An 11854-nucleotide genomic window follows, 5' to 3' on the forward strand; every position below is an offset into this window, starting at 1 on the left:
CCCAGCAAGCGCGGTAGAAGCCGGGGTCCGAGATCCTGCAACACGCGCGCCGTCGTGCATCCGGCGTCACGATGGCGCCGACAAACGTCACCACTGCTACGGCAACGGCCACCACCACTGCGGTGCAGCAGAACGGCTCAACCAAGATTAAGCGACCGGTGCCGCCGGGCATACAGACCAACGGGGCCGCCTCGTCTGCATCGTCGCCGTCGCCCTCCATGGCGAACAACAAGCCGCCAAGCGCGAAGCAGCCGCCCAATTCCGCCAGCGATCGGGCCATTACGGCTTCCACCGTGCGGCCCATGGCCCGGATCCGTCGCGATACCCTGAATCAAGCAGCTGGGCGCAATTCTCGAAACAGTGCGGGCATGCGATCCGCTTCCTTCGCAGCAGATATGGCGGTTCATGGCTATGAACCCCCACCTTACGGTAATATGATGATCCATGTTGGAACTATATAAGCATGACTCTAACTAGGCATCCGCGTACAGTTGTCACCGATGCATACGTATTAAAGAAGCATTTAGGGCGACCCCCGTCGCTGGTTGTCCATATGCACCCCACGCACTTCCGCTTCGATGGTCAGGATGGCATGTTCCAGTATAAGTCGCCGATGAGGATGTTTCTTGACCATGTGAAGAACCGCACGATTCCCCACGACCTCCTCCCATACTTTATTGAGGGCAATGTGCCCTTCTACGAAGGATGTCTCATTGTACAGATCCACGACCACAAATCCGTGGCTCAGACAAAGGGCGTCAAACGGCCTTCATCAGCGTCTAGCACCGTTGTGCCGTCGTCCATCCACAACTACAACCAGTGTCTTACGCCTTCACCCCACGTGCCGTACCCCAAAGAAGAGCAAAACGTCAATGAAGTGCCTGGGAAGCCAAAAGAAGACCCTTCAAAAGAGACAGATGCCGATGAGAAAGACGCTGATAAAGACTCTATGCCAAATGTGTCTGTGGACACATCAAACAACAAAGTCGGCGCGAAGCCAAAGATTTATACTGTTGTCCTTCACCCAACGGCCGAGAGTATACAAATGGATCTTCTGATCAAGGCTACGACTCCACGAACCGCTGTGGAAGGGCGTGCTGGCAATGACAATTCGGCCATGGCTCCTCCATCAACTCCCTCAACACTGGTGCCACCGACACCAATTACCGCAACTATGCAACCACCCGCGAAAAAACAGAAGCGGGAAAAGAATGAACTAGATAGAAATAGTTTATACGCCTTCGAAGGCCAGGTGCTACTTGCAACCAACGCACCTCTGATGCTTGAGCCGACCAAGAGTGCAGAGGAGACCATCGCCTTACTGGAGGAATGGTCACATCCCAGCCACAAGGAGGACCCACCCAAGCCAAAGATGCGCAAAAGGACCGTGGCCGAAATGGCTGCCGACGAGGCAGCTGCTGCGGAGCTGGAACGCTATATGCTGGTTCTGGACGATCGCCTTGCCTCAAATACTACCGGCGCTCAAGGTGCTGGTGGGGCGGATGGAGATGGCCCAACTGGTGCATCTACGTTTGAGCCCCGATTCGAGCGCTTCAAGCTCATTGAAGATATCAAGAGAGAGCATGCCGAAAAGAAGGAACAGGAGAAACTTAAGCAGCAGGAGAATGATCGGAAACTGCAGCTCCAGAGACAGCAGCAACAGCAACAACAGGCAGCGGAACTCGCCGCTCAGAGGCAAGCAGAACAAGAGAGAGTTCGGCGGGAGGCTGCGGCCAGGGAGAACCAGCTTCGCCAAGCTGAAGCGCAACGACAAGCAATGGCTGCTCGTGCTGCAGCGTCAACTCCTGTGGCGCAGGCCAACAACAACCAAGCGCAAATGAACCAGACACAGCATGCTCACCCTTCCGTTCAGAGCGGAGCTGTACCCAACGGCATGCAAAACGGCGTCCAGGCAGTTCAGCAAAATGCGATGCCAAACAGCATACCTGGACCAGCCCAGGCCCGTTTCCAAGCCCAAATGTCTCAGGCTCCAGCGTCCTCGCCCGTCATCAGGCAGAACACTCCCCAAAACATGTCGTCACCCATGGTTGCAAGCGTACCTATGCAGCAAACCAACTCCAGCATGGCAGCAACGCCCCCTCGACCCCCTTCTGTTGTGCAAAACCAGCAGGTATCGGTACCTATGGCGCACGCCATGTCTTCTAGAAACAGTCAGCAGAGCCATCCCTCAAACACACCTCGTATACCCCACTCGACGCCAAACATTTCTCATGCCACTCCTATTAACCGGCCGGCAATGGTTGCAACTCCTCGCATGACCCAAGCGAGTCCTCCTCCTAATATGATGGCTCAGAACTCTCAGATGGGCCAGCAGATGATGATGAACAGCCAAGTCATGAACCAGGCCAACCCCCAGGTTATGGCCCAGATGGCGGCTCAACAGGCTCAACAGCGAGCAATGCTGCAACAACAGCAGCAGCAACAGCAAATGGCCGCCGCTCTGCAGAATGGCAACTTTAATAATGTTAACATTGCTTCGCAAGGCCAGAACATGACTCCCCAACAGCAGCAGCAAATGATGCAATTGATGCAACGGCAAATGATACTTCAGCAGCAGCAACAGCAACAGCAGCAACAGCAACAACACCAGCAAAACGGCATGATGAATCCGCAGCAGCAGCAACAACAACAGCAGCAGCAGCAACAGCAATGGGCTCAACAATATGCTCAACAGTTGCAGAATATGCAGGGTGCTCAGATACGCCAGATGACACCGCAGATGCAGGCCCAAATACAACAAATGGCCCGAATGGGTCAGATGAATGGACAGCTAGGGAATATGATGCGGGGGCAGATGAATGGGCAGATGATGAATGGCAATGTCAATGCTAATAACATGCAAGCCTTGGTAGCCATGCAAATGCAGCAGCAGCAGCAAGCGCAAGCACAAGCTCAAGCGCAGGCGCAGGCGCAGGCACAAGCACAAGCTCAGGCCCAAGCACAGGCTCAAGCGCAGGCACAGGCTCATGCCCAGGCCCAACAGGCACATGCCCAGGCTCAGGCCCAAGCACAAGCGCAGGCTCAGGCACAGGCCCAAGCACAGGCACAACACCAGGCACAAGGACCTCAGCAGGCACACGGCAATGCTGCCTTGCAAGTCCAAATGCAAGCTCATGCCCGTCTTGTTTATAATCGCCTCATGTCGGCGGCGGCTGCTAAATTCGGCGGTCCTGAAAACATACCACAGGACGCAGTGGATAAGATTAAGCAGCAATCCTACGCTCAAGCCCAACAATCAGTGAGGGACTTGGTTCAGCGGAGAGCCCAGCAACAGCAGCAGCAGATGATGATTCAACAGCAGCAGCAGCAGCAAGCAGCAATGCAAGGCATGGGTGGGATGATGGGGCATCAAGGAATGTAAATATGAGAAAAGGCGTGAGAAGAAAAGAGGGGAATACCCAAACGGCTCAAAGGCGGCGGAAGAAAGCAGCTCAAATCCAAGGAGCACATGCAACTAAGCGTCCTTGGAACCCTGGATGATGGGAAAGAAGAGAAATGACGGCTGTTGACTTGTCTTTTTACACGGAGTTTAGGAGGACGGTTTACACATTTCGGCTACGTCAGGATTTACCGCGATTGGGCAACTATGTTTTAATACCCTATGGAATGATGTTTTCTGTGGTGGCAGGTTAACCACGATGAGCTTGCTTGCTTTTTGTTTTTTGTTTTTTTCTTTCTTCTTCTTCTGCTTTGAGAAGAATGGAGCACATAATATGTCGGCTTTTGGACGGGCATGAATCTAACGAAGTCGCTCGGCAACTGGCGTTGGGGAAGGGGGGATACTAGGATTGGTGGCAGTAATGGAGTTGAAATGTTTGTATATTATCATTTTTTATTTTCAGAGCAGCAGAAACATGAGTATTGCAATAAACGAAATTTGAGTACATGCATTTTCTGTGTATGATGGCGAATGATGGATTGAGTGTTGCGATCTTCGGTCGTGATGAATCATGATGCATTGTGTCATGCAGTAGTAGCGCACAGTTGGACGGACGGCTTAGTACATGAAATGCATGCATCTACTATCTACTAAGGTAGATCTGATTAACACATAATCCTCCGTACTGTACCTTGGTACTCATAGCAGTATTTGGATTTGGACCGCTGCAGCTGGGGACTGGATCCCCTCAACTCCATGTATCGCATCGTATTCCACCTCGTGCCCGTAAATAATACTGGGCAGCCCCTTTTCCGCCAAACGGCTCCAGCTGCTAATACTTGCACACCGCCTGTAAACTCTACTGCACTGCACTGAACTTCTTCCTTCAGCAGCCCCGAAACGGCGGTGTCACGTGCCCCGGCCTCTTCGGGGAGGTCCCAAGCAATGACGGAACGTCATGTCAAACACCCAAGCGTTTAGCGTTTAGCCCCATTTGCTTTCGCGAAGGCTTGACGTGATCCAGGCTGAAGCAAATCCTGTGCATCCTTTCAGCAGCCATTCTTTTGCAGCCTTTGCCATCGCCGTTGTGAGGGTAGACTTGAGCATCGCTGTCCTGTCGTCCGTCCGTCTTTACCTGTCTGGTCTTTTTTTGCTGGCATCTGTACCTATCTCTAGCTGCCTCCGTCTCTTGACATCGCCACCCCTGGTTGTCTTCTCTCCCCTCCGTCTCGCCGCCTTTGTCCGCCGTCACGATGCATCCGCCTCGGTCGTCAGCGCTGCTGCTGTCGTTTCTCCTGGCGCCGTTGCACGCGGCGTCGATGCTGAGCTGCGACAAGATCCGGGTCGACGGCCACAACTTTGACCTGTCGCCGCTTGGGGGCCCGCACTCGGTGGTGACGTCGCGATTCGAGTCGAGCACGGGAGCTCACTCCAACACTACGTATACGGTGGACATTTGCCAGCCCTTGAAGAAGAGCGGAAAGGCAAAGTCGAAGGAGGAGTGCCCCAATGGAACAAGAGGTGAGGCGCCATTTTTTCTTTTCTTTTCTTTTATCCTTTGTGACTTTCGGAATGTCTAACCAAGCGCTCTCAGTCTGTGCCATTACCCGGTTCCTCAAAGGCGACCAAGACTCGGTCACAAAAGTCGTCGCCATCGCGGGCGGACTGGAAAACGCTGGCGGATCGCAATTCGAGTACGAGGCGACGAGGCTCAAGAACAGCGACTCAAACTCGGACTCTCAGAAGGAGGGCCTTCGACTGGTCCTCAAGGGCGGAAAACACCCTCTCACCGGGCCAGTCTCCGAGCGAAGGGACCAGAAAGCCGTCATCGAGTTCCTGTGCGACCCGGAAAAGACTGGCACCGAGGGCGAGTGGGCTTCTGAGGATGAGTACGAGAAGGCCCCTTCGGCGAGACGACGAGCAGAGGATGATAAAGGAGACAAAAAGGAGAAGGACGATAAAAGCGGAGATGATGGCGACAAGAAAGATGACGGAAAGGAGGACTCGGCCATCGAGCACCAGCTGAAAAACGACAACGCCGCTCTCATCTGGGAGGATTATGCTAAAGAGAAGGACTTGGACGTGTTGCGGCTGACTTGGTACACCAAGTATGCGTGTGAGAAGCGTGATGGTGGAAAGGGTGATGGCCACGAGCCCAGCGACTCGAGCGCAAGCTGGGGCTTCTTTACTTGGTTTGTGATCATGTAAGTGCAACACATATTGCTCCAGACGGATGGATCCTTTGACTAATGACTATTCTCTTTGCAGCGTCTTCCTTGGCATCGCGGCATACCTGATCTTCGGCTCTTGGCTCAACTACAACCGGTACGGCGCTCGCGGGTGGGACCTCCTCCCCCACGGCGACACCCTGCGCGACATTCCCTATCTCCTCAAGGACTGGACGCGCCGGGTTCTGAACACGGTCCAGGGCGCTGGCAGTCGCGGAGGCTATAGCGCCGTCTGAGCGATAAAAGATTCATTTTCACGGCCCAGGGGTGAATGGACGGGATAGGTGGGATACGACACGAAGGCTGCGACAGGGTTATACAATGCACAATGCTTGGGGCTCTTGGTAATTCATTTTTCTTTTCCTAATCCCCTTGTCATTTTGGCAAGGCGGCGTTCTGGTTGCATACTAAGACTCGTTGCGTTTTGTTTGGGCGGTATTTGTAGAGACTGTATTTATTTTTGGGTTCTACTATTGATAATCCCATACAATATGTTTACCGCTGTTGCTTTGCTCACTCTTAGTGATGACTACCTAGTATCTAGGTTGTATGGAGTATAGCATCTTGTATGGAGTATTTCATCTTGCATGCAGTATGGCACAATGTACTCCGTATGGAGCATACTCGTAATTCCGATATATGGAGCCAAATAGCGGCTCGGCATACAGAAAAGACTCACATTTTCCCGCTTGGCCAAGCTCGAAATACAAGAAGCGGTGACTCTATCGATCAATGAGCTCAGACAAATGACTCAATTGCAGCAAAACTCTGTGTCGTCACAGCACATTTTGCAGCCAGCGATAGCGGAGCTTTATCGATAAAGGGCGTAGAAATTATATCGCTCCCCACCAGCCGAGAAGCTTAAAAGCAACATTCAGCCATTCCAGTTCCATTGCCGGGTCTCTGTATTGCGTTGGACCAAGAGACGAATTTCTTTTCTTTTTTTTCCCCTTTCTTTTTTTTCTTGGTCGGTCTGGAATCATGGCTCTGAGGGTATCGCTTGCGCGGCAGGTGGCTGGTTTGGCCAGGGCGTCCAACCGGCGCATGTTCTCGACGACAAGGGCGGCGGCGAGCTTGTCGGAGAGTGTGAAGCAGAGCATCAAGGTGAGTTGGGGATGTCACATGTGGTTTTCTGCGGTGGATGGAATAATATGGTGCAGTGGCTTTGCAAGAAGAAGTCAATTGGCTATCAATTTCACTATTCCATCTTGACTAACAAGTCTTTCAATTGCAGCGAGACGCAGCTCTGCCGAACCCCGATCCCGCTTCAGATTCTCCCAGCGCGGCCCTCGTCAACGAATATGCGCCATACATGGTCGCGACATATGCTCGCCCGCCGCCCGTCTTCGTCCAAGGCGAGGGTTCGTGGCTGTGGGACATTGAGAACCGCAAGTACCTCGACTTTACGGCGGGAATTGCCGTGACGAGCCTGGGACACAGCGATCCCGAGTTTGCGGACATTATTGCTGCACAGGTGAGTTGGCGCACTCGAGGGGGAAGAACTCTCAATGCGGCGTGGAGATGGAAGGGCTGACAGTTACCGGTGCAAATAGGCCAAGACGTTGATTCATGCTTCGAACCTGTACTACAATCCCTGGACCGGCGCGCTGTCGAAGCTGCTCGTCGAAAAGACACTCGAGTCGGGATGCATGCACGAGGCGTCAAAGACTTTCATCTGCAATTCGGGCACCGAGGCCAACGAGGCCGCCATCAAGTTTGCCAGGAAAGTGGGCAAGATTGTCGATCCGTCCGGCGACAAGGTTGACATTGTGTCATTCAACCAGGCCTTCCACGGCCGTACAATGGGCGCCCTCTCTGCGACGCACAACCCCAAGTATCAGAAGCCCTTTGCGCCCATGGTGCCTGGCTTCAAGCAGGGAACATTCAACGACGTTGCCGGCATCAACGACCTCGTCAATGAAAAGACATGCGGTGTCATTGTCGAGCCTATCCAGGGCGAGGGAGGCATCTACGCTGGCAGCGAGGAGTTCATGGTGGCGCTGGCCAAGCGATGCCGTGAAGTCGGCGCCGTCCTGATCTACGATGAGATCCAGTCCGGTCTCTCCCGTACCGGCCAGCTGTGGGCTCACGGCAGCCTCCCCAAGGAGGCCCACCCAGACATCTTGACCACGGCCAAGGCGCTCGGCAACGGATTCCCCATCGCCGCCGTCCTCGTCACCGAGGCCGTCGCTGAAAAGATCAAGCTTGGTGATCACGGCACCACCTTCGGCGGCAACCCCCTCGCCTGCCGCCTGGCGCACTACGTCGTGTCCAAGCTCTCGTCGCCCGATCTCCAGGAGAGCGTGCTGGCCAAGTCGCGGGTCTTCACGGACCGCTTCGCCAAGCTGCAGGCCAAGTTCCCAGACCTCATCACCGAGTCTCGTGGCCGTGGACTTATCCTGGGCTTGCAGCTGACGGAGGATCCTACGCCCATTGTCACCGCTGCGCGCGAGAGGGGTCTGTTGGTGATTACGGCGGGAACAAACACGCTGCGGTTCTTGCCGAGCTTGGTGATGACGGAGGAGGAGATTACGCATGGTCTGGATATCTTGGAGGAGGCCATTGTTGCTACGCGGTCGTAGTGGGAGGATATCATTCCCCCTTTTTCCAGCTTTGTTTTTTCGTTTGCATGTATAATGTTCTGGCGGGTTTGAGTATGGTCTTGGATTGGTCGGGAGTCAAAAATGTATAAAAGCTGTTGAGTTTTGCAGAATATGAAAAAGCATCATGACGATTACATGCATAAACCAGCGTGTAAAAACAAAAGAGCATGTCCTATATAAAAAAACACGGATCTTGCCGTTCCAACCTCTGATTGTCAAAACTAGAGTGGCTCGACAACATCACGCAAAATATGTAAAATAGTAAGACTACGGTCATGGTTTACTCTCCTTTGGTAGGTTGTGGTATTTCCTGTTTCCCTTGTTCCATTCTTTTTCTTTTTCTTGGTTTCTTTTTGTATCCTTCAAGCACGTCTCCCTCCACAATTAGCAGATGGCGTGCGTCTTCCCCGTCTTCCCCTGCAAAGAGTGTCCCTCGCCCTTTACACAGACACCTCTGTTAGTTTTCAAACAGCTATTGTAGCCCTTGTGGCAACTTACCGAGTAGTGCTTCGAGGCATGGTGCCTGCTCGTATGCTTGTGCTTTCCATGCGACGCAATGTGGTCCCTGATAAAGGCCTCCTGTCGCTTGATGGTCTCGGCATCCGAGTTCTCCAGCATTTCCACGCACAGCTTGATGTCGTGGATCAGCAGGTCGCATCTGCTCTTGGAAAAGTCCTCGCGCACCACCACGCGCAGCATCTTCATCTGCTCCGTGTGCGGCGCCATGGTGTACGCGGGCACGACCCAGCCCCTGGACCGCAGGTGGTGGGCGAGCGCGAACTCGTCGTAGTGGATCTCTTTGCCGCCCTCGTCGGGGGTCTTGAAGCGGAATGCCACGAGGGGGAGGCCCTGGCCGGCGCGCTCGGACATGATGACGAAGCCAATGTTCTCGAGCGACTCGGTCAGGTAGTCGGCGGTGCGGGTGAGGTTGCTCATGATGGACTGGTAGCCGCGCTTGCCCAGGCGGATGAATTGGTAGTACTGGCCGATGACCTGGGAGGCGCCCTTGGAGAAGTTGAGGGTGAAGGAGGACTGTTCGGCGCCGAGGTAGTTGATGTTGAAGATGAGGTCCTGGGGGAGGTATTCGTGCGAGCGCCAGACGACCCAGCCAACACCGGGGTAGACGAGGCCATACTGTGTTGTTGTTATCAGGATTAGAACGGTAAGAAGAGAGAAGAGCAGAAAGAGCATACCTTGTGGCCAGAGACGTTGATGGACACAACCTTGGGCAGTCTGAAATCCCACTCCAGATCCGGCAGAACAAACGGAGCGACGAAGCCGCCACTGGCAGCGTCTACGTGGATCGGCACGTCCAGATTCTTCTCCACCAGCAGGTCATTGATTCCCTTTACATCCTCGTAATGGCCCGTGTAAGTCGTTCCCAAGATACAGGCAATACCAATAGTGTTCTCGTCAATCAGGTTCACAGCCTCCTCGGGATCAATTGTGTACCGGTCAGCCGTGCAGTACACATACTTCTCCTCGACCTCAAAGTACCGCGCGGCCTTTTCCCAGCAGACCTGGACGGCGGACGACATGATGATGTTGGGGTTGTCGAAGGGCTTTCCCTCGGCCTGGCGGCGCAGCTTCCAGCGGCGCTTCATGGCCAGGACGCCGAGCATGATGGCCTCTGACGAGCCAATGCACGACGTGCCGATGCTGTCGCCGCCGGCTGGGGCGTGGAAGAGCTCGCCGATCATGTTGACGCAGCGGTTCTGGATGTCGGCAGATTGTGGGTATTCCTCGTAATCGATGAAGTTCTTGGAGAAGGCCTCGGTCATGAGCTTTTCAGCTTCCTCCTCCTATAGGGAATGTTAGATAGCTATGTATGTGTACATGGGTAATTTGAGCAGAAACGCACCATGTAAGTCGTGACAAAGGAAGCCAGGCTGTCAAGTCGACAAATTAGATCTCCTTTCCGTTCTTCTGAATTATCGCATTAAACAGCTTACTTGAGCTTGGGGTTGTTGTCTAAGCTGAGGTGGTCCTTGATCATATGGTACGCAACATCCTTGGGCATGGCGCCGTCGGGCATGCAGTGCTTGGGCAGGTCCTGGCCGGCGAATTGCGAGCCGTAGACGCTGGTGGTGAACTCGTCGGCATAGCTGGACAGCTTGACCTGCGAGAGGCTCTTGTGCAAAGGCTTTTCCGGGGCGAGCGAGCTGGGGGCGCCGCCTTGGTTGGAGGGCGTGGCCGAGCCGGATCGGCTGATGGCGCTGAGGTGGACCATGATGGATAGATTGATTGATTGATTGCTTGTCAAAGTGGCTAGGTTGGGATAAAAGAAGACGAAGAAGCGACTAAAAGTCGAAAAGAATGGGAGAGGGAATATATAAAGGCGAGAGAGAAGCGTTCGAAAGATGACGCCGGTCCAGGGATTGGGCTGAGGGCGGGTATTTCTACGTCCCTAGTAGAGCAACACGAGGCCGTCACTACGCCATACATCTGCTCGGCATGTCATGATGAGGGGTTCTCAGACGGGTACGGGCTGGGTACCTGTACTTGCTTGGACACAAGCAAGCATCCACGGGGCTCGTCTCCTGACCTCCTCCTGCGTCTCGCAAACGTTCTTTTCCCATAACCAACTAGTCGATGCATGACGATCACCAATGGCCGGCCGCCATCTCCGGCCATGGATCCCCCGACAGGTCGTGGAGAAGCCCAAGCCACGGGAAGCTATCAAGAACGAGCTGAAGCTCCGGGAAGCTCCAATGGCAGCAGCTGGCGGGGGGTGGAAGCAATGCTGAAGCTTGTCACGGTCTGTATCAGACGCTTGACTTCATCTAGGAGAAACCCCCTTCTCAATGCAACTAACTAACCGCATGTTTCTTTGTCTCGGGGCGCTGGCATCACAGCTCCTCCCGTCGCCCTGCCCCTCTTTGTGTCTTCTATGTCATCCTTCCATCTTCCAGTCGTTCTTCTTGGATCCTTGCTTTTTTGCCCCTCCCCCTCTATCCTACAAGCTAGTGCTGCTACTCCTGCAACTTATTACTGCTCGATGCTCCCTTGCCAACGACTAACAAGTTCCCCACCTGGCTTCATCGGATCTGACGGCTAAAGTCCCCATTTCTCAGGACAAATAGATGATGTCGCTTTCGTCACAGCTTGGCAGCGGCCGATCCCATTACATGTGCCGGCGTCCCGGACTCTGCCTTGCAAAAAGCTTTTGTGGCGGCCTCCACCGTGGCGCTGCGCCAGTTTCCATGGACAAAGATGCAGATCGAGAAGCTTGAACAAAGCTGCGACTTTTTTTGGTTTGTTTGTTTCTCCTTAATTAACGGTGAGACATATTTGGGGGCGGGCTTGCGTTGCGTGTTTTTCTTCCTTCTCCCTTGTTCGGTGTACGAGTCGGGATTATTCGAACACGGACCATTGCAAAGTGCTGATACTTGACTGTACTTGGTTTGCGTGCTGTATTACTCGCAGGCCCATTCGCGTTCGTGTCTCCTTACGGCTCCTTGGTGAGTTCGGCGAGTGCGTTTGAGCTATAAAATCGCATGAGGCATATCCGGGGCGCGAATAAGAGCCTGGCAATTTCAGTAGTGGTGTTGAACAGCATAGCCTCGTCATCCGAAAGGGGAAACACGGCCACAAAGCACACCACAAGGCAGCTGATAGGGGAT

The 11854-nt window shown here is 53.9% G+C and overlaps 4 protein-coding genes across 4 annotated transcripts; 3 read left to right on the plus strand and 1 right to left on the minus strand.

Annotated features, from left to right (window-relative positions):
• Positions 1-71: 71 nt before the first annotated feature.
• On the plus strand, positions 72-3904 carry TRIVIDRAFT_232477 (uncharacterized protein; the record flags this gene model as incomplete). The annotated part of the gene is made up of 2 exons (XM_014094813.1): positions 72-429; positions 492-3904. 2 exons carry the CDS (start codon positions 72-74, stop codon positions 3380-3382), a joined length of 3249 nt encoding a protein of 1082 aa, XP_013950288.1.
• Positions 3905-4425: 521 nt separating this feature from the next.
• On the plus strand, positions 4426-6131 carry TRIVIDRAFT_184539 (uncharacterized protein; the record flags this gene model as incomplete). The annotated part of the gene is made up of 4 exons (XM_014094814.1): positions 4426-4921; positions 4995-5289; positions 5365-5604; positions 5669-6131. 4 exons carry the CDS (start codon positions 4654-4656, stop codon positions 5862-5864), a joined length of 999 nt encoding a protein of 332 aa, XP_013950289.1.
• Positions 6132-6940: 809 nt separating this feature from the next.
• Positions 6941-8210, plus strand: TRIVIDRAFT_56664 (uncharacterized protein; the record flags this gene model as incomplete). The annotated part of the gene is made up of 2 exons (XM_014094815.1): positions 6941-7102; positions 7182-8210. The coding sequence occupies 2 exons, from the start codon at positions 6941-6943 to the stop codon at positions 8208-8210; spliced, it is 1191 nt and encodes a 396-aa protein (XP_013950290.1).
• Positions 8211-8332: 122 nt separating this feature from the next.
• TRIVIDRAFT_217152 (uncharacterized protein) lies at positions 8333-10561 on the minus strand (the record flags this gene model as incomplete). Its single annotated transcript, XM_014094816.1, has 5 exons — positions 8333-8669; positions 8730-9365; positions 9425-10033; positions 10093-10120; positions 10184-10561. The coding sequence occupies 5 exons, from the start codon at positions 10459-10461 to the stop codon at positions 8616-8618; spliced, it is 1605 nt and encodes a 534-aa protein (XP_013950291.1).
• Positions 10562-11854: the final 1293 nt, after the last annotated feature.

This window comes from Trichoderma virens, assembly GCF_000170995.1.
Source record: "Trichoderma virens Gv29-8 chromosome Unknown TRIVIscaffold_91, whole genome shotgun sequence".
In the NCBI taxonomy this organism is placed as follows: Eukaryota; Fungi; Ascomycota; class Sordariomycetes; order Hypocreales; family Hypocreaceae; genus Trichoderma; species Trichoderma virens.